We start from the raw sequence: 26,520 nt of genomic DNA on the forward strand, positions 1-26,520 counted from the left end.
GACAATCATAATACCTTCTTTAATGCACAACTCAAACAGCGGTTTGCCTGGCTCCAACAGCTGACACTTCACCAAGCTAAGCAGAGAAGCTCACTGACAAATCTAAATGAATCAAGTCTCTAACGCCAATAGAAATTAAATATGCTGTCTGAAGCCTTAGTTCTGAACTGGAGCTTCCTTACAGGAGTGTTTTCTTCAACAACAAAAAACAACTAAACTGGACGTATTTTTTTCATATAAAAAATAAAAACAATAATAACATTTCTGCCTTATAAGACTAAATTACTAACTAGTAGGGCATTTATAATTCCATTATTGTCAATGTCAATATTATTACTTCTATTTTAGGATCTTTTCATTATTAATGTCATCTATGGTTTGACCGCAGAAGTGATGACCATTTCTAGAAGTTCTAGAATGCGTTGCTGCCATAGTAATAATTGGACCAATCATTATCCAGTATGTTCTGATTGACAAACAGAGAGCCAAGCCCTCCTAACCACTGTGTCCTGCTCTTAGCAGAATACGTCCCAACGTCTCAAAAATTCAAAATTTGCGACACCCTTTTTAGTGTCACCAAACCAAGAAACTGGATTGTAAAAACCCATAGAAAAGCCACCCTAAGGTGAGTCTCTGGTTACATCCCAAATGTAGGCTCAAAAAGGCCCCTGGTGAAAAGCAGTGCACTATATAGGTCAGTGGTTCTCAAACCTCTCCTCGGGGACCCCCAGCTGTTCCAGGTGTTTAATCTATTCCAGAGTTAGCAGACCTGATTCAACTCGTCAACTAATCCTCAAGCCCTTTGGCTAGGTGAATCAGCTGAGCTAGTTCAGGGTTGCAACGATGTTGTGAAACGTCCCCGAGGAGAGATGTTTGAGAACCACTGGGAATAGGGAGCAATGTAGGACAGCATCTTTGACCAAATGATCACCTTCCCAAGACAGGCATCATCATCATCATGTCTTCAACTTCTTCTCTGAGGGCGAATTCTCCAATCCCTCCAACTCCCCTTGACCTCCGGACCCCAGGTGAGTCCGTTTCAGCTGGCCTCTCTGAGAAGACAACCCTGCCTCTTCCTTCTCCTCTACCTGGGTCCTAGTGTCTGTTTGTTTCTCCTCTAAGGCCTCCCTCTCTCCCCTGGAGTCTGAGGACTCAAACAGGTCTGGAGCCAGACGGTCCCTGGAGTCTACTGGCACTTCAGTCATCTCAGTCTGGTCAGGGTGCCGCAGGCCGTTAACGCCAGGGCTGTGGTGATGTCTGGAGGAAGGGGAGACCCAGCTACTGTTGTCCTCCTCCGGACTCTCCAAGCCCTCGACCATCCTCTCTAAAGCAGCCTCCCTCCCCCCCTCCCAGGACTCGGTCCTCTGCTGCAGGGCGTCTTGAGCCAGAAGGGAGGTGATGTGGAGCCCCTCCTGCTCCGCTCGGTCTCGGTCGTCCTGGCTGTCCAGAGACACTGCAGGGCTGGAACCGGCAAGTCTGCCTGAATTGCTAGTACGTCTCCCCGTTTCCGAGCTCCTCCTTTGGAGCACGATCTGGACCGAGTCCTGGTCCTGCTGCAGCTCCGCGGAGGACGCGGAGGAGGATGAGGCCTCATCGACGGAGATCTTGGGGTAGGAGCAGGAGTCGACCCCCCCGGGGTACAGTGCCTGGGCGGACTCAGGGCGCCCCCCGCTGGGCCGGCAGGGGAAGTGCATGCGGCTCCTCCGGGCTGCGTTACGTTGCCTGGTGCTGGCCCTGCGGCGCTCCTCGTCCTCAGAGCTGGTGGAGGTGGTGGAGGAGCTGGAGGAGGCCCCAGCGGGGGAGGATGTGGGGCTGGAGTGTGTGGAGTTGTCTCGGGGGCTGGGGGAGCGCGGGCGGGGCATGGGGTCAGGCCAGAACCTAGAGGAGTCAGAGGCCTCTCCCACCAGGTCCAATAAGACCGCAGACTGGTGTTGTCGCTGACGACTCCTGGGCAGCAGCGGCTCCACCCCCTCTTGACGCTCCGCCCCCGAGGCCTCGGGTGCAGCCAATGAAGATGAGGAGGAGTGGTCAGAGTCGCCTGTAGCAGCAGCAGGGTGTACAGGTGGAGCAGCACCACCAACCCCAGTCCCAACCAGGGCCCCGGAGCCGTCTCTTACAGCCCGCGTGGAGCGTCGGCCCCTGGCGTGGAGCTGCTGGATGGCCCCCTCACTCAGGTCGCTGTCCGAGTCCGAACTCCAGCCCTCGATCTCCCGACGCACCAGAGAGTCAAAGAAGGCCATCATACGAGGGTCCTCCTGGATGGACTGAGATGAGATAAGAAAGATGCAATCGTACTTAATGAATCCCCCAAAATATGTGTGTGTGTGTGTGTGTGTGTGTGTGTATGTGTGTGTTACCTGTGAGACGTAGTCGTGGCTCAGGCCGCTGCCGCTGTTCAGCACCAGGTTGATATATTCCTCATGGCTGTACAGACTCCTGGACTTATCCTCTACACAGCCATCCAGGTCTCCCACACTCTCCGGCTGCTGGTAGGGGCTCCACGCCTGGGGGAGGGAGGAGAGGGGAGCGGGTGGGAGGGAGGAGAGGGGAGCGGGTGGGAGATGGAGGGAGGGAGGGAGGGAGCGGGTGGGAGAAGGAGGGAGGGAGCGGGTGGGAGAAGGAGGGAGGGAGCGGGTGGGAGAGGGAGGGAGGGAGCGGGTGGGAGAGGGAGGGAGGGAGGGAGCGGGTGGGAGAGGGAGGGAGCGGGCGGGGTCAGGTTTAGAGTGCACCTGGGCCTGTATCAGCTTTCACACTTCTGGTACAGAACAAGAGTTACTGTAGGAGAGACTAGAGCTATGATGATGAACAGACTAGAGCTATGATGATGAACAGACTAGAGCTATGATGATGAACCAACACTCATCTTCCTTCTCTACAAGCTCAGGCCAGTAGACAAGCTTGTGAACAGATGGTGAAGGAGAAAGTGGACAGATGGTGAAGGAGAAAGTGAACAGATGGTGAAGGAGACAGACAGTGGACAGATGGTGAAGGAGACAGACAGTGGACAGATGGTGAAGGAGACAGACAGTGGACAGATGGTGAAGGAGACAGACAGTAGACAGATGGTGAAGGAGACAGACAGTGAACAGATGGTGAAGGAGACAGACAATGAACAGATGGTGAAGGAGAAAGACAGTGGACAGATGGTGAAGGAGACAGACAGTGAACAGATGGTGAAGGAGACAGACAATGAACAGATGGTGAAGGAGAAAGACAGTGGACAGATGGTGAAGGAGACAGACAGTGGACAGATGGTGAAGGAGACAGACAGTGGACAGATGGTGAAGGAGGCAGACAGTGAACAGATGGTGAAGGAGGCAGACAGTGAACAGATGGTGAAGGAGACAGACAGTGGACAGATGGTGAAGGAGACAGACAGTGGACAGATGGTGAAGGAGACAGACAGTGAACAGATGGTGAAGGAGCCAGACAGTGAACAGATGGTGAAGGAGCCAGACAGTGAACAGATGGTGAAGGAGCCAGACAGTGAACAGATGGTGAAGGAGCCAGACAGTGAACAGATGGTGAAGGAGCCAGACAGTGAACAGATGGTGAAGGAGACAGACAGTGAACAGATGGTGAAGGAGACAGACAGTGAACAGATGGTGAAGGAGCCAGACAGTGAACAGATGGTGAAGGAGCCAGACAGTGAACAGATGGTGAAGGAGACAGACAGTGGACAGATGGTGAAGGAGACAGACAGTGGACAGATGGTGAAGGAGAAAGTGGACAGATGGTGAAGGAGACAGACAGTGAACAGATGGTGAAGGAAAAAGTGGACAGATGGTGAAGGAGACAGACAGTGAACAGATGGTGAAGGAGAAAGTGGACAGATGGTGAAGGAGACAGACAGTGAACAGATGGTGAAGGAGAAAGACAGTGGACAGATGGTGAAGGAGACAGACAGTGAACAGATGGTGAAGGAGGCGATGAGCCGTCTGTCTTCACCTCAGACCCTGTGATTGATGAGGGACAATGAGTCATCATTACTCGAGACCTGAGACTCATACAGGGTGGGAAACAACCTAGAGGGACGGATGGGTGTAACTACCTTTCCAAGGGTTTAAGGAGTAGAAGGGCTGATTCATTCATGCCGAGATGATGATTCATTTTTTCCTTTTCTTGCAACAAACAATTACCTTCAAGATTCTGTGCATTTTCTAAGTACTTAGACAACTGAACTGATGACCTTCTAATCATGATGACGTAATCAATTGACGTTCATTCAAGCATGGTGATGATATAATGTTGATATGATGTCATTGATGATTTCATGAACCAAATCATTGTACCGAGTCATTTTACACAAAGTCAAAACACCCACCCCGACCTGTGTTTTGTACGATTATGAAAACGTGTTTTTTTTGTTGTTTTTCCTCAACGACGTCACTACTGACCTTGATGACCTTCTCGACCCCGGAGGAGCAGATCATATAGGTGCTGGGGTTGAACCGGACCTGGTTCACGATGGAGCGGTGACCCTTTAGGACCATGCTCGCTCCGTTCACCACACGACCCGGGCCTCCTGGAGGGGTGAGACGGAATAAGAGAGATCGTAATCTGTAACCACGTTTCCATCCAAACATTTCATGCGGATGAATAACCGGATGCATGAAAAAGGTCACGACTGGGCAGATGGAAACGTTAAAATGCCGGTACAATTTTATAAATGCCAACCGACAATTTGGTGGGATCTTTTTGTGTCGGTAAAATGTATTAAAGCAAGAAATGGCAGAAACGCCTTTTATGTGCAAATATTGATATAATAACCGTCATATCGAAGTAAATTTGGAGTCACGCGATGACATGTTGTGTGGTCCTCCCACTACAACTCATCGGGAAACCATGCCGTTTATTAGGCTACAGATCAAATAAGTTATGATGAACTTCACAGGGTGGTGAAAGGGCACGGTGATGAGCTTCATGCTCCTTTCCAATAAATATCAAGGGTCTTATTCTGGTGACATGATGATGATGATCGATGCTTGGCTGCAGTTTTGACAAATAAGAAATCTCTCTTATCCATAATAATCTCATCATGTAGGTATCCCTACCCACATTGTCTCCGCGAGCCGATGGCTAGAGCGCACTTGGGTACACTCGCTATACATTTTACATGTTTTAGTCATTTTAGCAGACGCTCTTATCCAGAGCGACTTACATGAGCAATTTAGGGTTAAGTGCCTTGCTCAAGGGCACATTGACAGATTTTTCACCTAGTCGGCTCGGGGATTAGAACCAGCGACCTTCGGTTACTGGCACAACGCTCTTAACCACTAAGCTACCTGCCGCTCTATATAAGGCAAAACCATCAGTAGAGTTGAAAATGTGAGTGAAACTCATTGAACACGGGAATTTAACAGCAAAAGTAATTTATATGTGCACCACGCCATCACGCACAGCCTTTTTCACCCGCAAAAAAAAAAAAAAAAAAAAAAGTCAGTTTGCTGGAAACATCTCTGGTGGGAAAACGCCACCAGAGATGTGTTTTATCTGTCACAAATTGGACAGAAACGTAGCTATTGACACAAACAAGATCAACAAACTGATATATACGGAAACGCACACTCTTACCTGCTTCAGGATCCTTTGGGATTCTCCACATATAGAGGTTGAAGTCATCTGATCCAGACAAGATGTACTGGAGGACAACAAAAGAGATTAAACATAAGAGTTCACCGAGGCTGCGTCTCAAAATGGCACCCTATTCCCTATGTAGTGCACTACTTTAGACCAGGGCCCTGATGGAAAAAGTAGTGCACTACATCGGGAATAGGGGGTCATTAGGGACGCATTGTAAGACATAGTCCTCTAAGCAAAACATCATCATGATGTTAAAAGCTATTACATAATATTCTCTGCCGCCTGTTAATTAAAAAGAGAAGCCGTCGTCAACAAACAAATTGCCAAAACAAAAGCTGCTAGATGGCCAGGGAACATCTAAACTTAAAACATTACGGCCATTTTGAGATAAGGGTCCAAATTCATAAAGTGCTGATCTAGGTTAAGTTCATTTTTGTATTTTAGAATAATAATAATAATAATAATAATAATAATAATATGCCATTTAGAAGACGCTTTTATCCAAAGCGACTTACAGTCATGTGTGCATACATTTTTACGTATGGGTGGTCCCGGGGATCGAACCCACTACCCTGGCGTTACAAGCGCCGTGCTCTACCAATTGAGCTACAGAGGACCATTCATTTCATTTACATCATTTAGCAGACGCTCTTATCCAGAGTGACTTACACATTGGTGCATTCACCTTATGATAGCCAGTGGGACAACCACTTTACAATATATTATTCTCTTTTTTTCCCCCTCTTTTTTTTGGGGTAAGGCGGGGTAGAATGATTACTTTATCCTATCCCAGGTATTCCTTAAAGAGGTGGGGTTTCAAGTGTTTCCGGAAGGTGGTGAGTGACTCCGCTGTCCTGAGATTACATGGACAGGGTGATCTAATCCTAGATCAGCACTCTTGACGCTTTATGAATCCGGGCCTAGATCCTCGGTGTAAAATGTGACATTTTTCCTTTTTAAACTTTCCTTTTTTTAAATTTAAAATCAAGGATCCATTTGTAGATACAGCAAACAGTCAGCACAGTTACAGACGGAGACCGACGTATTTATGACAAATCTCTTCTCCGAGAGAAGATAGAATTTGAGATGTGGTGTAACTTCTACAAAAACACACTGAGCAGAAATATGTGTGCTGTCCGTTGCCAGGCAATGAGGAGCCAAGCCAATGAAGCCAGAAGATAATAATGATCCAAAATGACCCAAAGACTGTATCCCAAATAGCACCCTATTCCCTATATAGTGCACTACTTTTGACCAGGGTAGTGAACTATGTAGGGAATAGGGTGCCATTTGGGGATGCAGTTTTTGTCTTTCTCACTAGGGTAATTATATATCTACTAACTAAAGGGCTCCTAGTGACATCACTAGGGTTATTAGGAGGCCTGTGGTGACACCTGGTCATGCAGCACACCTGGGAGGGGAGGGGAGGGGAGCCCCAGGACACGTCAAGTAGGACTGTAGCCATTCCCGGCACTAGCCTTTTTGGGGTCTCTTAAGCAAGATCATCACCTTCACAACAAGTAGTCAGGGGGCCATGCGCACAGAATAGAGAAAGCACTACTGAATGTAGCTGCGGCCATTTCACTCGGGTCTGTCCAGCTGATGTGCTTCACCACCTCCCACAGGCCTCACCTCTCCCTCTTTCTCGGTTTCATTCTGGTCTCTCACACCACTGGTAGAACCCACTGGTAGAACCCACTGGTAGAACCCACTGGTAGAACCCAGCCTGCTGCAGCACAGTTCTGTTCTTTTAGCGTAGAAGAGTCTTCTGTAGCTAGGTCTCCCCTGACAACACCGCAGCATATTGTGAACATAAACTACACATGGTTGCAGAGTGATGTCATGTCTCATACGAGGAGGGACTAGCCCCTAAATTACACCCTATTCCTTACATAGTGTCCAGAGCTCCGGTCAAAAGTAGTGCACTACGTAGAGAATAGGGTGGCATTTGGGACGCTGTGAAATATATATCGGGGTCGTTGACTTTCTAGGTATGCAGGAAAACAAAACAAGTCTGTGTGGTTCAGATGGTAAGAGTGTTAAGCTAGCGATGCAAAAGGTTGTGGGTTCAAGTCCCACATCCATATACTGAAAATGTATGCACTCACTGTAGTGTAAGTCGCTTTGGATAAAGTTCTGCTAATTGGCATGTACAGTACCAGTCAGAAGTTTGTCCACACCTACTCATTCAAGGGTTTTTCTTTATTTTTTACTATTTTCTACATTGTAGAATAATAGTGAAGACATCAAAACTATGAAATAACACATATGGAATCATGTAGTAACCAAAGCCACCCTTTGCCTTGATGACAGCTTTGCACACTCTTGGCATTCTCTCAACCAGCTCCATGAGGAATGCTTTTCCAACAGTCTTGAAGGAGTTCCCACATATGTTGAGCACTTGTTGACTGCTTTTCCTTCACTCTGCGATCCAACTCATCCCAAACCATCTCAATTGGGTTGAGGTCGGGTGATTGTGGAGGCCAGGTCATCTGATGCAGCACTCCATCACTCTCCTTGGTCAAATAGCTCTTTCACAGCCTGGAGGTGTGTTTTGGGTCATTGTCCTGTTGAAAAACAAATGATAGTCCCACTAGCGCAAAACAGATGGGATGGAGTATCGTTGCAGAATGCTGTGGTAGCCATGCTGGTTAAGTGTGCCTTGAATTCTAAATAAATCACCAACAGTGTCACCAGCAAAGCACCATCACACCTCCTCCTCCATGCTTCACGGTGGGAACCACACATGCGGAGATCATCCGTTCACCTACTCTGCGTCTCACAAAGACACGGTGGTTGGAACCAAAAATCTCCAATTTGGACTCATCAGACCAAAGGACAGATTTCCACCGGTCTAAAGTCCATTGCTCGTGTTTCTTGGCCCAAGCAAGTCTCTTCTTATTATTGGTAATCCATTTTAGAATAAGGCTGTAACGTAACAAAACGTGGAAAAAGTCAAGGGGTCTGAATAATTTCCAAATGTACTGTACATTGGCGAAAGACTGCCACTTAAGTATTGTGGTCAGTTTGTATTACCTTGTAAATTCAGCTATAACGACAAACAAGGAATAATGATTCGACATCCTCTCCTTTTTTAGTTTTTTCTATCTTGTCTCATCGCTGCAACTCCCCAATGGGCTCGGGAGGCAAAGGTCGAGTCATGCATCCTCCAAAACATGACCCGCCAAACCACGCTTCTTAACACCTGCCCGCTTAACCTGGAAGCCAGCCGCACCAATGTGTCGGAGGAAACACCGTTCACCTGACGACGAGGTCAGCATGCAGGCGCCCGGCCCTCCACAAGGAGTTGCTAGAGCGCGATGAGCCAAGTAATGCACCCCCGGCCAAACCCTCCCCCAACCTGGACGACGCTGTGCCAATTGTACGCCGCCCTATGGGACTCCCGATCACAGCCGGTTGTGATACAGCCAGTGATCGAACCCGGGTCTGTAGTGACGCCTCTAGCGCTGCGCTGCACCACTCGGGAAGCCCACGACATCATCTCCTAATCTGTCCAGAACTCTTATTCTTTTTACAGCAGGTTCGCAAGTCACAAAAATAAATAAAATGACATTGTAGTATAGTTAAATCCTTCCTTCTCTCTCTCCCCCAAGCAAAACCCATCTGTCTCCACCTCCCCCTCCCTGTTTCCTCCCCCCTTTACCCCACCCAAGCTTCTCCCAACCTCTCACCCAAGCCAAGCTTGTCCCTACCTCCCATCCTTGGTCACCCAAGCCAAGCTTGTCCCTACCTCCCATCCTTGGCCACCCAAGCCAAGCTTGTCCCTACCTCCCATCTTTTCCCACCCTCGGATACACTTAATCCCATCCATTCATCGACCTACTCATCCATTCTCAATAATTCCCGGCCTACATACGTGACTTGTTTCAGGAAACCAGGCGTATGTCACGGGTCACTACTTCACAGGAGAGCCATTTGAACTTAAACTTTTTTTTTTGGCAGAAATGCCTTCTGGAACGTGTGAATTTTCATGTGCCTTAATAACAAACTTGTATGCGAATACGAATAAAATTGTTAAAATTACGAGCCCTGTTGGTTTAGCTACAGAAAAAGACAGCAACCTTCCCGCTAGCCATGATTGGCTGAGATAATGAATGGGCTGGAAATGCAGAGAGATGAGTTCGGATTGGTCTGCCATGTAGCACGCTTCTGTCTATTTGAGCGGATCAGTATGTGCAGGTAATCCTGTGTAACGCGGCTTTAAAAAAATAAATATACATTGCGTAGTGGAACTGCATAAGTGTTGCTCTCCACTTTCTGGAGGACCGAGTTTTGAAATAAGTGGAATGACAGTATGATAGCTAAGGAGATGGCGAAAACACCCGTCTCCGGATTACATCTTCAAACTAAGGGCAACCATGGCATCCGTGACAAAGAGTGAGAAGCGTCCATCCATGTATACGGGTAAGATCTAGTCTAGCTAGCTACATTTTCATATATTTCAAGTTTCTAATTTTGTCAGGAAGTAGTTTTCATTTCAAGTTATAGTGTACTAGCTAGCTAACGTTAGCTGGCTGGCTTGCTAGCTAACGTTACGTGTATGATCTGTGTAGTAATATTATTCGTATCTCAGAGCCATTTGCTTTGCTAGTTATAGCCTAATGTTACCTAGCTAACATTGAACCTGGTTGGTTAGCTATCTGCAGATTCATGCAGGGTAGTAACGTCATGAGTTGGGATTATGGTTCATTGTTTAGCTAGCTAGCTACATGTCTTAACAAAAGACTTCACTATGCAAGTAACCATTTCAATTGAATGTTAATTATGTCACTGCGAAAACTGATAGACGTAGCTGGTAAATTCACTCTGGCTATCTACTCCGATTTCAGAGCACTCTCGTCTGAGTGTGCCAGAGCGCAGAATAACTGACGAATTTACCAACACCAACTGAATATTGCCGGTGTCAGTAAACTTTGGCAAAAAAGCGTAAATTGTTGCTAGCAGCACAGTTGCCGTCACCAACGCTCTGGATAACATAAAAACAGCCTAACCAGCTCTGCTAGGGCGAGTAAAATGGTCATTGAGCTGTTCTCTCATTTGTGTCTGGAAGTAGCTAGCAAGCTAGCCAGTTAGCTTGGGTGATTGACTGCTGTTGTTAGGACAGAATTCTCAGATCAAGCTTAAGAGGGTGTGAACGATGCTGAATGGGTTTAGACAAAGAAGAGCTCTTCAGTAGGTACCAAAACATTCAAAGGCCATTTTCTCAAACGTGAGGTTACAAGTTTATCAACTTTCAAAGCAGAATTACTTTCCCATTGTTCCTCAACTGTAGTGTATGATATACCATTTTCTAGCTCTGAGTCTCTACTTTTCGTTTTGAGCCGGTCGGTCACCCTATGCATCCACCCACCCACTCTCCCACCATCCTACACATATTCACCATGGCTCACCCTCCCATTCTGACACACACGAGAGAACAGTTATTGACATATGCTATATTTCCCCCTTTGAATTGTCTTTTCAGTGTCCATGTAGTCCACTGGCTACTTCTATAGTTACTTCATAGAGAAGAACAGATACTTGGGGGAAAGTAGAGTATAGATTGTATTGTTGGGAGGGGGAGGAAAGGATATGGTCTCAATGAATGATAAGCCGGTCTCAGGCATCACTCACTATGTAGCCTAGTGCGCACATCGTTTCTTGTAGCTTGATTAAGGCGCTTGTGAATTCCATCCATTGCGTTCCCTTCTATTACCCACAGCACTGCCAGGAAGCAGCGTTGAGATTTGAATCCTTTTTCCTCCGGTGACTGTCTGATCGGAATGCATTACTTGTGTTTTTTTTCCCTCAGCTTGGCAGACAGGTCCTGGATGAATCGAATGGACTGGCCGTGGATTTATCTAAATGTTCCCCTCTGTGGCTTCAGAATGTTGACTTTGGTCTGATAGCTCCACAGCTTGAAGATTACCATGCGAGGGTATTTAGCGTTATTCTGTTTCACGGCAATCCTATGGCATCGTTCCAGATTCTTCGGTGATATATCCACGTCAACTTCCTATCCTTTTTTGTCCTCGTCTTCCAGTAAGGACAATATTCATGTTGTTTCGTCTCATTCGGTTTTCTTGCTGGTCCAATTAATCTTCTAAAAGTTTGAAACTTTTTTTCCAGAAGGCTAATTTTGTTGTCTTGTTCATTCATGCGCACGCCTTGAATGCGCATGTCTGGCACGATAGACTCCTTCTCTTCGAGCAAATCTACTTATTTAAAAAAAAAGACTGTAGCAGTTTGTTTGTTTTGGTGAGCGTTTGAGCCGTTTTCCTGGATATCCTTTAGCTCTCTCCAAGTTGCCCCTCGTCTTTTCCCCCTGGGGGAAGCCACGGCTTGCTGGATTTGTGTCACCGCGCAATTTTACCAACTGATTGGTTCGCTGTTGTACAAAAACAGACTGCTCACTCTCTCTGTTGCTTGAGGATATATTGAGGCTTCATTTAAACTGTGTCTGATTTCTACATACAACCACAGTTTTGTTGGTAGAAAACCCATGCGTCCTATCGGTGGTACACGCCTCCATCTTTATCTAAATCTATATATACACACTACCGGTCAAATGTTTGGGGTCACTTACATGTCCTTGTTTTCCATGAAAACATACATGAAATGAGTTTGAATAGGAAATATAGCTAAATGAATAGGAAATGTAGTCATTGACAAGGTTAGAAATAATGATTTTTAATTGAAATAATAATTGTGTCTTTCAAACTTTACTTTCGTCAAAAGAATCCTCCATTTGCAGCAATTACAGCCTTGCAGACCTTTGGCATTCTAGTTGTCAATTTGTTGAGGTAATGTGAAGAGATTTCACCCCATGCTTCCTGAAGCACCTCCCACAAGTTGGATTGGCTTGATGGGCACTTCTTACGGTCAAGCTGCTCCCACAACAGCTCAATGGGGTTTCCACAACACCTCTTTCTATTCTGGTTAGAGACAGTTTGCTCTGTTCTGTGAAGGGAGTAGTACACAGCGTTGTACGGGATCTTCAGTTTCTTGGCAATTTCTCGCAAGGAATAGCCTTCATTTCTCAGAACAAGAATAGACTGACAAGTTTCAGAAGTTAGTTGTTTCTGGCCATTTTGAGCCTGTAATCGAACCCACAATTGCTGATGCTCCAGATACTCTAGTCAATTTCTAATGATCAATTAGCCTTTTAAAATGATAAACTTGGATTAGCAAACACAACATGCCATTGGAACACAGGACTGATGGTTGCTGATAATGGGCCTCTGTACGCCTATGTAGATATTCAATATATTTTTTTTTTAATCAGCAGTTTCCAGCTACAATAGCCATTTCTTTCGAAAACAAGGACATTTCAAAGGGACCCCAAACTTTTGAACAGTAGTGTATATATTTGTTTTTACCCCTTTTTCTCCCCAATTTCGTGGTATCTAATTGGTTGTTACAGTCTTGTCCCATCGCTGCAACTCCCGTACGGACACGGGAGAGGCGAAGGTCGAGAGCCGTGCGTCCTCCGAAACACAACCCAACCGAGCAGCCCTGCTTCTTGACACAATGCCCGCTTAACCCGGAAGCCAGCTGCACCAATGTGTCGGAGGAAACACTGTACGCCCGGCCCGCCACAGGAGTCGCTAGTGCGCGATGGGACAAGAACATCCCTGCCGGCCAAATCCCTCCCCTAACCTGGATGACGCTGGGCCAATTGTGCGCCGCCCCATGGGTCTCCCGGTCTCGGCCGACTGCGACAGAGCCTGGACTCGAACCAGGATCTCTAGTGGCACAGCTAGCACTGCGATGCAGTGCCTTAGACCACTGCGCCACTCGGGAGGCCCCGATCCTCTTGCTTGACTAAATTGATACCTTGCTACACTGATGCATTGAAAACTGATGCATTATTAATTCACACAATGAACCCACAGACCGGTCAGTGGCAGTGTCCCAGATAACAATTTTGATTGGTCAACAGCTTAGAGCAAAGAACAACTTTGTCGACTGCTGTCGAATAATGAATGAATATTCAGACACATCCAACCTTTTTTTTTTAAAAAGAAGACTGATTTATTTATTTACTAGCAAGCAATGAAAACGTTGTATAAAATAAAACTCCAAAACATCAAACAATGTTTTGACTGAAGTGTCATAGTGAATAGACTAGACCCTGCACATCTAGCGGACTGGCTGCCGGAGCATTAAACAACAGTTAGAAGAAAAAGGAGATGTAGACAGACTAAACAAATGGTCATCAGTAAACACTCCCGCTATAAAGTTCCTCTACATGAAAAGAAAGTAAAATGGAAAAAATATATATACAAAAAAATAAATGAATGTAGGCCTATGTAACGGTTTTGACGGTTATTTTATTTTCATGGCAGGCTTCATCCACGACCGTCAGTTACACGGTTATTCAATTACCGTCACAGCCCTACAAACACCGAGGGTAAAGCAGCAGTTCTGTAGGAAAACAGAAAAGCTCTGAGAAGGTCACAAATGCTGCACCCTATTCCCTATATAGTGCACTACTTTTGACCTGAGCCCGTAGGGCTCTACAAGCTGTACAGGGAATAGGGTGGCATTTGTGATGCACCCACAGCCCCGAAGCTCACCTGGTCCTTGTCTCCAGCGAAGCAGCAGCTCTTCATGGTACAGGAGTTGAAGTAGCCCTGGTTGTCGAACTGGAAGCTGGGTAGGCGTGAGTGTAGCTCGTAGAGGACTGGGGGTAGCCTGCGACGCAGGGCCAGGAGCTGGGTCCCCGTGCTGTTGAAACGCACCGACATGGCACTCTGAAGGGACATGCTGCCACCGTACCGCAGCAGAGAACTGGGACAGACAAAAAGAAAGAGAGGTGGGTTAGGAAGGAGCCGGGTTTCCTCTCTGGGTTTCTTCCTGGCCACTGTGCTTTGCGCTGCTGCCTTGACTCTTTGGGTTCTAGGCCGACTGTTTGTTAAAGCACCGCGACAGCTGCTGATGTGAAAACGGGCTTTAGAAAATAAAATGTGATCGACAGACAGCGTACATTTTAGTCATTTAGCAGACGCTCTTATCCAGAGCGACTTACATGAGCAATTTAGGGTTAAGTGCCTTGCTCAAGGGCACATCGACAGATTTTTCACCTAGTCGGCTCGGGGATTAGAACCAGCGACCTTTCGGTTACTGGCACAACGCTCTTAACCACTAAGCCACCTGCCGCTACAGGTAGATAGAAAGCAGCAATATAAAGAGAGGGTCCTTAGTAGGTCTGATTATATTTAGTGGCAGTTTCAATCTTATACGGTCAGAATAGAAGCAATGAGAGAAATGAATTAAATAATAAAAGAGTGCCCTCTGGTGGACAAATTGGGTAAAACAGATGCTGGATTACAGCCTGAAAATTCAGAGTGTGACAGTTTTTACATCATCATTTAACAGAAGCCTCACGTGCGAGGCTTGCGGATGTCCCACAGCCCCACCCCCTCCTTGGAGTTGGCTGTGGCCAGCAGTCGGGGCTCTGCCGGGTTGAACATCACACTGTGGAAGGCTGATGGGTAATTGGCCAGACAGAAGGGTTCTGAAAAACACAGGGAAGGACATGTGTTTAACTCGGATGACATGGTCATTGATCAGGGGGAGGCCTATTGCAATATGTTTTATATACAGTAATACACTGAAAATACACTTTTATATACAATAATACACTGAAAATACACTGCTTTATACTGAACAAAAATATAAAAAACGCAACATGTAAAGTGTTGGTCCCATGTTTCATGAGCTGAAATAAAAGATTTGTGCACACATTTGTTTAAATCCCTGCTAGTGAACATTTCTCCTTTGCCAAGATAATCCATCCACATGACAGGTGTGGCATATCAAGAACAGCCTGATCATTACACAGGTGCACCTTGTGCTGGGGACAATAAAAGGCCACTCTAAAAAATTTGCAGTTTTGTCACACAACACAATGCCACAGATGTCTCAAGTTTTGAGGGGGCGAGCAATTTCGCATTCTGACTACAGGAATGTCCACCAGAGCTGTTGCCAGATCATTTAATGTTAATTTCTCTACCATAAGCCTCCTCCAACGTTATTTTAGAGAATTTGGCAGTCCATCCAACCGGCATCACAACCGCACACCACGTGTAACCACGCCAGCTCAGGACCTCCACATCCGGCTTCTTCACCTGCGGGATCGTCTGAGACCAGCCACCCGGACAGCTGATGAAACTGAGGAGTATTTCTGTCTGTAATAAAGCCCTTTTGTGGAGGAAAACTCAATTCTGATTGGCTGGGCCTTGCTCCCCAGTGGGTGGGCCAGTCTCCCTAGTTGGTGGGCATATACCCTCCCAGGCCCACCCATAGCTCCGCCCCCTGCCCAGTCATGTGAAATCCATAGATTAGGGCCTAACGAATTTATTTAAATTGACTGATTTCCTCATATGAACTGTAAGTCAGTAAAATCGTTGGAATTGTTGCGTGTTGCGTTTATATTTTTTGTTCTCCTGAGTGGCGCAGTGGTCTAAGGCACTGCATCGCAGTGCTAACTGTGCCACTAGAGATCCTGGTTCGAATCCAGGCTCTGTCGCAGCCGGCCGCGACCGGGAGACTCATGGGCGGCGCACAATTGGCCCAGCGTCGTCCAGGGTAGGGGAGGGAATGGCCGGCAGGGATGTAGCTCAGTTGATAGAGCATGGCGTTTGCAACGCCAGGGTTGTGGGTTCGATTCCCACGGGGGGCCAGTATAAAAAAAGATATGTATTCACTAACTGTAAGTCGCTCTGGATAAGAGCGTCTGCTAAATGACTAAAATGTAAAATGTAAATGTATTATTATTACCTCCGTGTGGCGGCTGCCGTGTGTCCCAGATGAGAACACGTCCGTCGTCAGAGGAGCTGGCGAACACGTTGTCGTTAACCGGGCTGACTGACAGGCCGTACACCGCATCGTCATGGAGGAACACGTTCAGAGTCTCACCTCTGGAAGAACAGAATACAGCTGCTTCATGTACAATAGCAAAGTCAATATCTGTGTCAATATTTTCCCCGATAGGCCTATTTGAGGAGATGTGTTATCTAAATGCGGTTTCAGACTATGTTCCAAATCCCATATATTAATTAATACTAACATAACACATAGAAAGAAGCCTTGTTTTAATACTAACCTACCACTTAGAATGAAGTATTAATACTAACCTACCACTTAGAATGAAGCCTTGTATTAATACTAGAGCTTGTATGATACTGCATGCGATTTAACAGCAGCCAAAGTACATTCATTCATTTTATTCTGAAGGATTGACAGAACATTTTGGCGTCTATGTTGTTACAACGGTCAAGTTAATTAGCCTACTTCATGGACAACATTAAAATCAAGATTCCTGAGGTAAGTTCTTGTAAGTTTTGATCATTTGTTTTCCGAGTTAAAATTAAGCAATTGGGAATGTGAAAATGGACTGTTTGAATATGCTTATTTTTGCATACAAAACCAAAAGATGACTTGATATTTCGATGTTAAAATGTGTGTGGGGTTAAAGGTGGAATGCCTGGTCAAGTGCACAGCCAACACTTCCTGTCCTTTCAAAGTAAGAGGTCAACCTTTAACTCCATTCTATGAATCTATGACCTATTAATAGCTGCCCATGACGTGCCACAGCGCCAAGATAAGGTAAGCTTTCTACATTTTTGCATAAGATTTAGTGTGTATTGGTTTATTAATGAACTGCTGTTACTGTATATGGTTAGCTGACTGATATAGCCTAGCTAACCATTAGTCATCGTATTAAATGATGCTTTACAGCCCAAAAAAAAAGAAACAGTATCTATTGCTAGACTAGAGATATTCCCTTAGCTGTAGTTAGTCAGTGGTTGCACGTCTAACTAGCTGGAATGAAGCCAGGGTGTGAATAGTAGACGTGTAAATATATAATCTCACTGTTTACAGCAGGTCTCCAGCTACCCAGACCTGCCTGATCAGCCTGATAAGGTGCCGTGGGTGTGGTCTCCAGCTACCCAGACCTGCCTGATCAGCCTGATAAGGTGCTGTGGGTGTGGTCTCCAGCTACCCAGACCTGCCTGATAAGGTGCTGTGGGTGTGGTCTCCAGCTACCCAGACCTGCCTGATCAGCCTGATAAGGTGCTGTGGGTGTGGTCTCCAGCTACCCAGACCTGCCTGATCAGCCTGATAAGGTGCTGTGGGTGTGGTCTCCAGCTACCCAGACCTGCCTGATAAGGTGCTGTGGGTGTGGTCTCCAGCTACCCAGACCTGCCTGATCAGCCTGATAAGGTGCCGTGGGTGTGGTCTCCAGCTACCCAGACCTGCCTGATCAGCCTGATAAGGTGCTGTGGGTGTGTCCAGCTTACACCTGTGCAAATCTGTGTATAGCAACGGAATGAACGATCCCAACCAATGCCTGGGTCGTGCCGTAGGTCCACCACACACCCGAAGTGTCTAGACTGTTTCTGGACAGGCCATGGGTAGTGTCTAGACTGTTTCTGGACAGGCCATGGGTATTATGGTAGCTCAGGCAGTCTGGCAACGTCAACAAAAATAAAAATAAATGAATATCTGTCAAATACTTGCTTCGTCTGTCCTTGGGAGAACCTCAATTGCATTTCCTTGATTCGTTACATCTGCTCACCTCGTCTCCTCAAAACCCATTAGACGAGAAGGTCAGAGGTCCCTCCCCTCTCACCTTCTTATCCAATGGGTTTTGAGAAGGCGGCGAAGAGAGAGGACGTGAGGAATGAAGGACGTGCAATTGAGATTCTCCCCTTGTTTCCCCCCCCATTCCTCACCTCCCTCTCAAAGCCCATTGGAGGAGAGGAGGCTCCTCCCCTCAGGCTCCAATACACTATCAAGGAGAGGAAGCAAGAATGTGACGTCTAGTACACACACACACACACACACACACACACACACACACACACACACACACACACACACACACACACACACCTTGAAGAGTTTACCGATGATAATATTGTCATTAATGGCTATTATTATTATTATTATTATTATTATTGTCAATGATTTTGTTGACAGAACCTATTGTATTATATTATTATATTATATTCTATCGACTATTAAAACATATAGAAATCTTTTCATTCTTCTGGTAGGTTTAGCATGGCTATAAATGCTAGAGAAGTTGACTAAAGCACAAACAGACCTGCTACTAGGCATGTCACATTGTTAATGGCAGGTAGATGTTTTGTTGTTGCTAGTGGCAGGTAGATGTTTTGTTGTTGCTAGTGGCAGGTAGATGTGTTGTTGTTGCTAGTGGCAGGTAGATGTTTTGTTGTTGCTAGTGGCAGGTAGATGTTTTGTTGTTGCTAGTGGCAGGTAGATGTGTTGTTGTTGCTAGTGGCAGGTAGATGTGTTGTTGTTGCTAGTGGCAGGTAGATGTGTGGTTGTTGCTAGTGGCAGGTAGATGTGTTGTTGTTGCTAGTGGCAGGTAGATGTGTTGTTGTTGCTAGTGGCAGGTAGATGTGTTGTTGTTGCTAGTGGCAGGTAGATGTTTTGTTGTTGCTAGTGGCAGGTAGATGTTTTGTTGTTGCTAGTGGCAGGTAGATGTGTTGTTGTTGCTAGTGGCAGGTAGATGTATTGTTGTTGCTAGTGGCAGGTAGATGTGTTGTTGTTGCTAGTGGCAGGTAGATGTGTTGTTGTTGCTAGTGGCAGGTAGATGTGTTGTTGTTGCTAGTGGCAGGTAGATGTGTTGTTGTTGCTAGTGGCAGGTAGATGTTTTGTTGTTGCTAGTGGCAGGTAGATGTGTTGTTGTTGCTAGTGGCAGGTAGATGTGTTGTTGTTGCTAGTGGCAGGTAGATGTGTTGTTGTTGCTAGTGGCAGGTAGATGTGTTGTTGTTGCTAGTGGCAGGTAGATGTTTTGTTGTTGCTAGTGGCAGGTAGATGTGTTGTTGTTGCTAGTGGCAGGTAGATGTGTTGTTGTTGCTAGTGGCAGGTAGATGTTTTGTTGTTGCTAGTGGCAGGTAGATGTTTTGTTGTTGCTAGTGGCAGGTAGATGTTTTGTTGTTGCTAGTGGCAGGTAGATGTGTTGTTGTTGCTAGTGGCAGGTAGATGTTTTGTTGTTGCTAGTGAAGGTAGATGTTTTGTTGTTGCTAGTGGCAGGTAGATGTTTTGTTGTTGCTAGTGGCAGGTAGATGTTTTGGTTGTTGCTAGTGGCAGGTAGATGTGTGGTTGTTGCTAGTGGCAGGTAGATGTTTTGTTGTTGCTAGTGGCAGGTAGATGTGTTGTTGTTGCTAGTGGCAGGTAGATGTGTTGTTGTTGCTAGTGGCAGGTAGATGTTTTGTTGTTGCTAGTGGCAGGTAGATGTGTTGTTGTTGCTAGTGGCAGGTAGATGTGTTGTTGTTGCTAGTGGCAGGTAGATGTGTTGTTGTTGCTAGTGGCAGGTAGATGTGTTGTTGTTGCTAGTGGCAGGTAGATGTGTTGTTGTTGCTAGTGGCAGGTAGATGTGTTGTTGTTGCTAGTGGCAGGTAGATGTTTTGTTGTTGCTAGTGGCAGGTAGATGTGTTGTTGTTGCTAGTGGCAGGTAGATGTGTTGTTGTTGCTAGTGGCAGGTAGATGTGTTGTTGTTGCTAGTGGCAGGTAGATGTGTTGTTGTTGCTAGTGGCAGGTAGATGTTTTGTTGTTGCTAGTGGCAGGTAGATGTGTTGTTGTTGCTAGTGGCAGGTAGATGTGTTGTTGTTGCTAGTGGCAGGTAGATGTTTTGTTGTTGCTAGTGGCAGGTAGATGTTTTGTTGTTGCTAGTGGCAGGTAGATGTGTTGTTGTTGCTAGTGGCAGGTAGATGTTTTGTTGTTGCTAGTGAAGGTAGATGTTTTGCTGTTGCTAGTGGCAGGTAGATGTTTTGTTGTTGCTAGTGGCAGGTAGATGTGTTGTTGTTGCTAGTGGCAGGTAGATGTGTTGTTGTTGCTAGTGGCAGGTAGATGTTTTGTTGTTGCTAGTGGCAGGTAGATGTGTTGTTGTTGCTAGTGGCAGGTAGATGTTTTGTTGTTGCTAGTGGCAGGTAGATGTTTTGTTGTTGCTAGTGGCAGGTAGATGTTTTGTTGTTGCTAGTGGCAGGTAGATGTGTTGTTGTTGCTAGTGGCAGGTAGATGTTTTGTTGTTGCTAGTGGCAGGTAGATGTTTTGTTGTTGCTAGTGGCAGGTAGATGTGTTGTTGTTGCTAGTGGCAGGTAGATGTGTTGTTGTTGCTAGTGGCAGGTAGATGTTTTGTTGTTGCTAGTGGCAGGTATATGTGTTGTTGTTGCTAGTGGCAGGTAGATGTTTTGGTTGTTGCTAGAGGCAGGTAGATGTGTTGTTGTTGCTAGTGGCAGGTATATGTGTTGTTGTTGCTAGTGGCAGGTAGATGTTTTGTTGTTGCTAGAGGCAGGTAGATGTGTTGTTGTTGCTAGTGGCAGGTAGATGTGTTGTTGTTGCTAGTGAAGGTAGATGTGTTGTTGTTGCTAGTGGCAGGTAGATGTGTTGTTGTTGCTAGAGGCAGGTAGATGTTTTGTTGTTGCTAGTGGCAGGTAGATGTTTTGTTGTTGCTAGTGGCAGGTAGATGTGTTGTTGTTGCTAGTGGCAGGTAGATGTGTTGTTGTTGCTAGTGGCAGGTAGATGTTTTGTTGTTGCTAGTGGCAGGTAGATGTGTTGTTGTTGCTAGTGGCAGGTAGATGTTTTGTTGTTGCTAGAGGCAGGTAGATGTGTTGTTGTTGCTAGTGGCAGGTAGATGTTTTGTTGTTGCTAGTGGCAGGTAGATGTTTTGTTGTTGCTAGTGGCAGGTAGATGTGTTGTTGTTGCTAGTGGCAGGTAGATGTGTTGTTGTTGCTAGTGGCAGGTAGATGTGTTGTTGTTGCTAGTGGCAGGTAGATGTTTTGTTGTTGCTAGTGGCAGGTAGATGTTTTGTTGTTGCTAGTGGCAGGTAGATGTTTTGTTGTTGCTAGTGGCAGGTAGATGTGTTGTTGTTGCTAGTGGCAGGTAGATGTTTTGTTGTTGCTAATGGCAGGTAGATGTTTTGTTGTTGCTAGTGGCAGGTAGATGTTTTGGTTGTTGCTAGTGGCAGGTAGATGTTTTGTTGTTGCTAGTGGCAGGTAGATGTGTTGTTGTTGCTAGTGGCAGGTAGATGTGTTGTTGTTGCTAGTGGCAGGTAGATGTTTTGTTGTTGCTAGTGGCAGGTAGATGTGTTGTTGTTGCTAGTGGCAGGTAGATGTGTTGTTGTTGCTTGTGGCAGGTAGATGTTTTGTTGTTGCTAGTGGCAGGTAGATGTTTTGTTGTTGCTAGAGGCAGGTAGATGTGTTGTTGTTGCTAGTGGCAGGTAGATGTTTTGTTGTTGCTAGTGGCAGGTAGATGTGTTGTTGTTGCTAGTGGCAGGTAGATGTGTTGTTGTTGCTAGTGGCAGGTAGATGTTTTGTTGTTGCTAGGAGTTATGGTTTCATTGTGCCCATCTAGACTATTATTCCTGTAACTACACATGTGAAGCTGCAAGAAAATCATATTTAAATGTATATCAAACCATTTTTAAAAATGTTGACCCTGATTTTGGCCCCTTTATTTATAGAAAGACCCACATTCATTCCAAGTAGCGAGCTGGAGTGGGAACCAATGTCTGCATTAATGTCTTGCTGGTATATGGGGAGATTAGTTGTAATTTCATAAAAACATAAAATTTCTGACTAACACATTAAAATGCAGCTAAACGCATTAGGAGTATTTTAGACAGAGTAAACACTTTGCGGGAGAACCAGCAGGGTGGGACGAGCTGGAGAACCCAGCCCAGAGCGAGAAGGAAAGGGGTCGTCCATGGCCTATGCTCCCAAAGAAGGAAGTAGGCACGTACACACCGAGGAGGATGAATAATAACACTCACCGCTCTACATCATGAAGGATGACCTGTTCATCGTTGCCTTTAAAAAGAGACAATAGTAACAGTTTAGTTGAACGGTACCTACATGAAGAACTTCATAACCCATTCATAACCCATAGAGGGCAGGTAGATGTTGGAAATGCATTCCAGGTGACTACCTCATGAAGCTGGTTGAGAGAATGCCAAGCGTGCGCAAAGCTGTCATCAAGGCAAAGGGTGGCTCTTTTTTGGTTACTACATGATTTCCATGTGTGTTATTTCATAGTTTTGATGTCTTCACTATTATTCTACAATGTATTAAAGTTTTTTAAAAATAAAATAAAAACCCTTGAATGAGTAGGTGTTCTAAAACTTTTGACCGGTAGTGTAGATGTTAAATTCTTTGTGGGTAGCTAGCTAGCTAACAGTAGTAGCTAGCCAGTTAGCCCTATTGACTTGCGATCTATGCACACTACAGTTGCTATTGTAGGCAGGTAGAAATGCCAAAATTAACACAGTATGTGTTTATTAACATATCAAGCTGAGATGTGAATGGGGAACTTTTCATTCTGAAGTCAGTTTTTTTCTCTCTCGCTTCAGCTCAAATAAATGTCTGCCATTGACTTCCAAGAAATGTTGCGTTGTTTTTTTATGTGGTTGCGTCATATTTCTGCGCATACTTCCCGTTGAAGCTTGAATAGATGGATGCTTCAAAATAAGTAGTACAACTGGAGTACGCGTCGGGAGAAGTGCCCTCCGTGCTCCGTTACGCATACTTTGATTTGGACTCACTCAGACCCTCCCGTGCCCGGAGCACGGTTGTATGCATTTTGAGAAACACCCTGTATGTTAACTAAAACGGATCATTTTATGTTCTCTTACCCCCAGAGAACACCCTCTTGTTGGTACTGTCGAAGGCCAAGCAGAAGATGTTGGAGAGGTGTTCTCCCTTCAGTATGAGAGGCTTGGCCGAGCGGGCATGGAGGACTCTCTCCAGATCCCATAGCAACACTCTGCGATCATCTCCTCCTGTGGATTGAAAAGACACACACAGTAAACAAAACCAGTACAACAAACTTCTGGTTTGGTCTGGGGTTTTTACTCTTGCAAGGCCCACCGGTAGAGAAACACACCATCACCTCCCCTAGCTACCACACCATCACCGCCCCTAGCTACCACACCATCACCGCCCCTAGCTACCACACCATCACCGCCCCTAGCTACCACACCATCATCACCGCCCCTAGCTACCACACCATCATCACCGCCCCTAGCTACCACACCATTACCTCCCCTAGCTACCACACCATCACCGCCCCTAGCTACCACACCATCACCGCCCCTAGCTACCACACCATCACCGCCCCTAGCTACCACACCATCACCTCCCCTAGCTACCACACCATAACTGGAATAACTAAGAGTCTCTTCACATTTACTACACTTCTCGTAAAAATACCGTTGGCTACACATACTACTCAAATGTAAAAATACTAATTGAGCCAACACTCCTACAGTATAAATGGTAATAGCAGGGCAATGTTTTTTTTAAACAGCTGAAATGCAGACTTTTTCCTAATAGTTGAGACTTGTTTTATTTCGTTTTTACCTGAAATTGCAGTAAACAGCCTGTTACATTCTGAAATTGTCACAGTAGCTGCCTGCTGCACTGAGCATGGTACAAATATGGAAGCCCATCACCACCACCAAAAACACACAAAATGTAGATCATACAAATAGGATGTTCTCATTTTAACATTGTGTGGGGATTTCCGAGTGGCCCAGAGTTTTTCCTGATCTGGTAGTAGACCATCTTGTTACATTTCACAGCAGGGGATCAAATACTTTTTTCCCCTCACTGTAGATCTGCTTTAGCCTTGCACAGCCATTTTTATCCATCTTCTTATTCCTCTGAATTATGTGATTCATACCAAGGTGGGTACTTTAGTACTTATGAGTACATGTCAACTATTGTATACAGATACAGAATATACTATATAGTGTATACAGATACAGAATATACTATATAGTGTATACAGATACAGAATATACTATATTTAAATTTAAATTTTAGTCATTTAGCAGACGCTCTTATCCAGAGCGACTTACATGAGCAATTTAGGGTTAAGTGCCTTGCTCAAGGGCACATCGACAGATTTTTTTCACCTAGTCGGCTCGGGGATTAGAACCGGCGACCTTTCGGTTACTGGCACAACGCTCTTAACCACTAAGCTACCTGCCGCCCATAACCACTAAGCTACTAACCTAACCAACTCCGACCCTAGTTGTAGCTATGACATGGTAATGAACCATCTGTAAAAAACGGTTTTATTTGGGCTATGATGGGACCAGATGATTTTTCTAAATCCGTGTTTTTTTTTTCTGGCCCTAGAGAGGATGAAAACCTTAGACCAGTGACAGTTTGGTGAGAATCACCCCTATATCGAAGGAAGGGGCAGGAATGTGGTGTTGCTAGCTAGCTGCTACAGGCATGTCACAGATGGATTTTGGCCAACATTCTTATCATTTACTCATCAAGGATACATTTGATCTCAATTTAATTTTTATTTAACCTTTATTTAACTAGGCAAGTCAGTTAAGAACAAATTCTTATTTACAATGAAGGCCTACACCGGCCAAACCCGGACGATGCTGGGCCAATTGTGTGCCGCCCTACGGGACTCCCAATCACGGCCGGTTGTGATACAGCCTGGAATCGAACCAGGGGGGTCTGTAGTGACGCCTCAAGCACTGAGATGCAGTGCCTTAGACCGCTGCGCCACTCGGGAGCCCATCAATACAGTTCTGTTCCCAAAACTACAATATCTTATGAACACAGTGGACAAAGTTTTTGTAGACCTTACCCTTTGCCAAAGTTACAAAAAATTGCATTGTTTAGGAGTGCGTTATTGCACACGCGCACTTCAGAGTAGGTGTTCCCTAACGGAAACATGCAAATGTATGCAAAAAAAACGCGCCAATAGGATCTCGCTAGGTCGTGCTTGGCTCTGCCCACCTCCTTGGTTGTTCTGCCCACTATGGCTCATTTGTTCCATTTACATTTTAGTCATTTAGCAGACGCTCTTATCCAGAGCGACTTACAGTTAGTGAGTGCATACATTATTTTTTGAATTTTTTCATACTGGCCCCCCGTGGGAATCGAACCCACAACCATGGCGTTGCAAACGCCATGTTCTACCAACTGAGCTACATCCCTGCCGGCCATTCCCTCCCCTACCCTGGACGACGCTGGGCCAATTGTGCGCCGCCCCATGGGTCTCCCGGTCGCGGCCGACTATTTGAACCAGGATCTCTAGTGGCACAGCTAGCACTGCGATGCAGTGCCTTAGACCACTGCGCCACTCGGAGGACGCCCCCAAATGTTCCCATTTGAAACGACAGGCTGTGGTCTATCTTGGTTTAGTTATAAAACTCTTAGGTCATGTTGTGGTAGTTTGTCAGATGGATAACATGCTAACCTAGTTAGCCAAAATGAATGTCCGTTTTTTTAACCCATGCAGGCTTGGCCTGTACATGCCAGTCTTTTCGTGGTCATAATTGAGAGAGAGCCAAATGTGCATATTCGCTGTCTCGACCAGCTAAGCTTGATTTCTGACGTGCTAGCTTGCTGGAATTTGTAGCTAGCTAGCAACTCCATAACTAGTGATCTAGTTACCAACTTACCGGACACAAGGTATTCACCTCCATTGTTGGAAAACTCTATGGCGTTTACACATCCGAAATGTCCCAGCATATCCTTCTTGTAAAGGCTTGTGCATCCTGCCAACCGGAGTCTCTGGAATTCTTCCTTCATCAGCGGGTTCCCGAAAAGCCTTCTCTGGGACAGAAAGCCCACAGAGGACCTCATACCGCAACCCTTCACCTCCTTCATTTTTCCTGGAGCCGTTAGCTAGCTAGCCCGGTTAGCTTGTCAGCTAGACACAACAGGAAGATAGCTTGCGATTCCTCACCTATTTGTGCACTTTAGCAATATATTGTAAATGTTTCCAAGTTCATATCTGCAATCTGTTGGTGTCTAACCTACATTATGGAGAAGAGCGAGATATCCCCGAGAGTACCGCTGTTGATGTCGTTATTAGCAGCAGATCCTTCTCTTTCCGTGTAGTCCCAGTCGCTTCCTGCTCCGCTCC

At 45.8% G+C, this 26,520-nt stretch overlaps 1 protein-coding gene across 3 annotated transcripts; it reads right to left on the reverse strand.

Annotated features, from left to right (window-relative positions):
• LOC121544592 (DDB1- and CUL4-associated factor 5-like) lies at positions 1-26,520 on the reverse strand. 3 transcript variants are annotated; one of them, XM_045209072.1, is made up of 10 exons: positions 26,072-26,520; positions 23,252-23,398; positions 22,394-22,430; positions 16,369-16,508; positions 14,974-15,103; positions 14,163-14,376; positions 5,575-5,641; positions 4,398-4,525; positions 2,358-2,504; positions 1-2,264 (listed from the first exon to the last, which is right to left on the reverse strand). In XM_045209072.1, the coding sequence occupies exons 1-10, from the start codon at positions 26,259-26,261 to the stop codon at positions 957-959; spliced, it is 2,508 nt and encodes an 835-aa protein (XP_045065007.1). In that variant the 5' UTR covers positions 26,262-26,520; the 3' UTR covers positions 1-956. The 3 variants fall into 3 exon arrangements, with proteins under 3 accessions (XP_045065007.1, XP_045065006.1, XP_041710489.2); XM_045209071.1 differs by having other exon boundaries at positions 1-2,255; positions 26,054-26,520; XM_041854555.2 differs by having other exon boundaries at positions 26,054-26,520.

This window comes from Coregonus clupeaformis, chromosome 29 (assembly GCF_020615455.1).
Source record: "Coregonus clupeaformis isolate EN_2021a chromosome 29, ASM2061545v1, whole genome shotgun sequence".
Taxonomy (NCBI): domain Eukaryota; kingdom Metazoa; phylum Chordata; class Actinopteri; order Salmoniformes; family Salmonidae; genus Coregonus; species Coregonus clupeaformis.

Bases quoted from the DNA above. Each gene is read 5' to 3' on its own strand.
- LOC121544592 (XM_041854555.2), bottom strand. From the start codon at position 26,261: ATGAAGGAGGTGAAGGGTTGCGGTATGAGGTCCTCTGTGGGCTTTCTG. The intron at 16,509-22,393 runs GTGAGTGTTATT...CTGTTCTTCCAG, and splicing joins ATCCTTCATGATGTAGAGCG to AGGTGAGACTCTGAACGTGT. The intron at 4,526-5,574 runs GTAAGAGTGTGC...TCACCCCTCCAG, and splicing joins CCCAAAGGATCCTGAAGCAG to GAGGCCCGGGTCGTGTGGTG.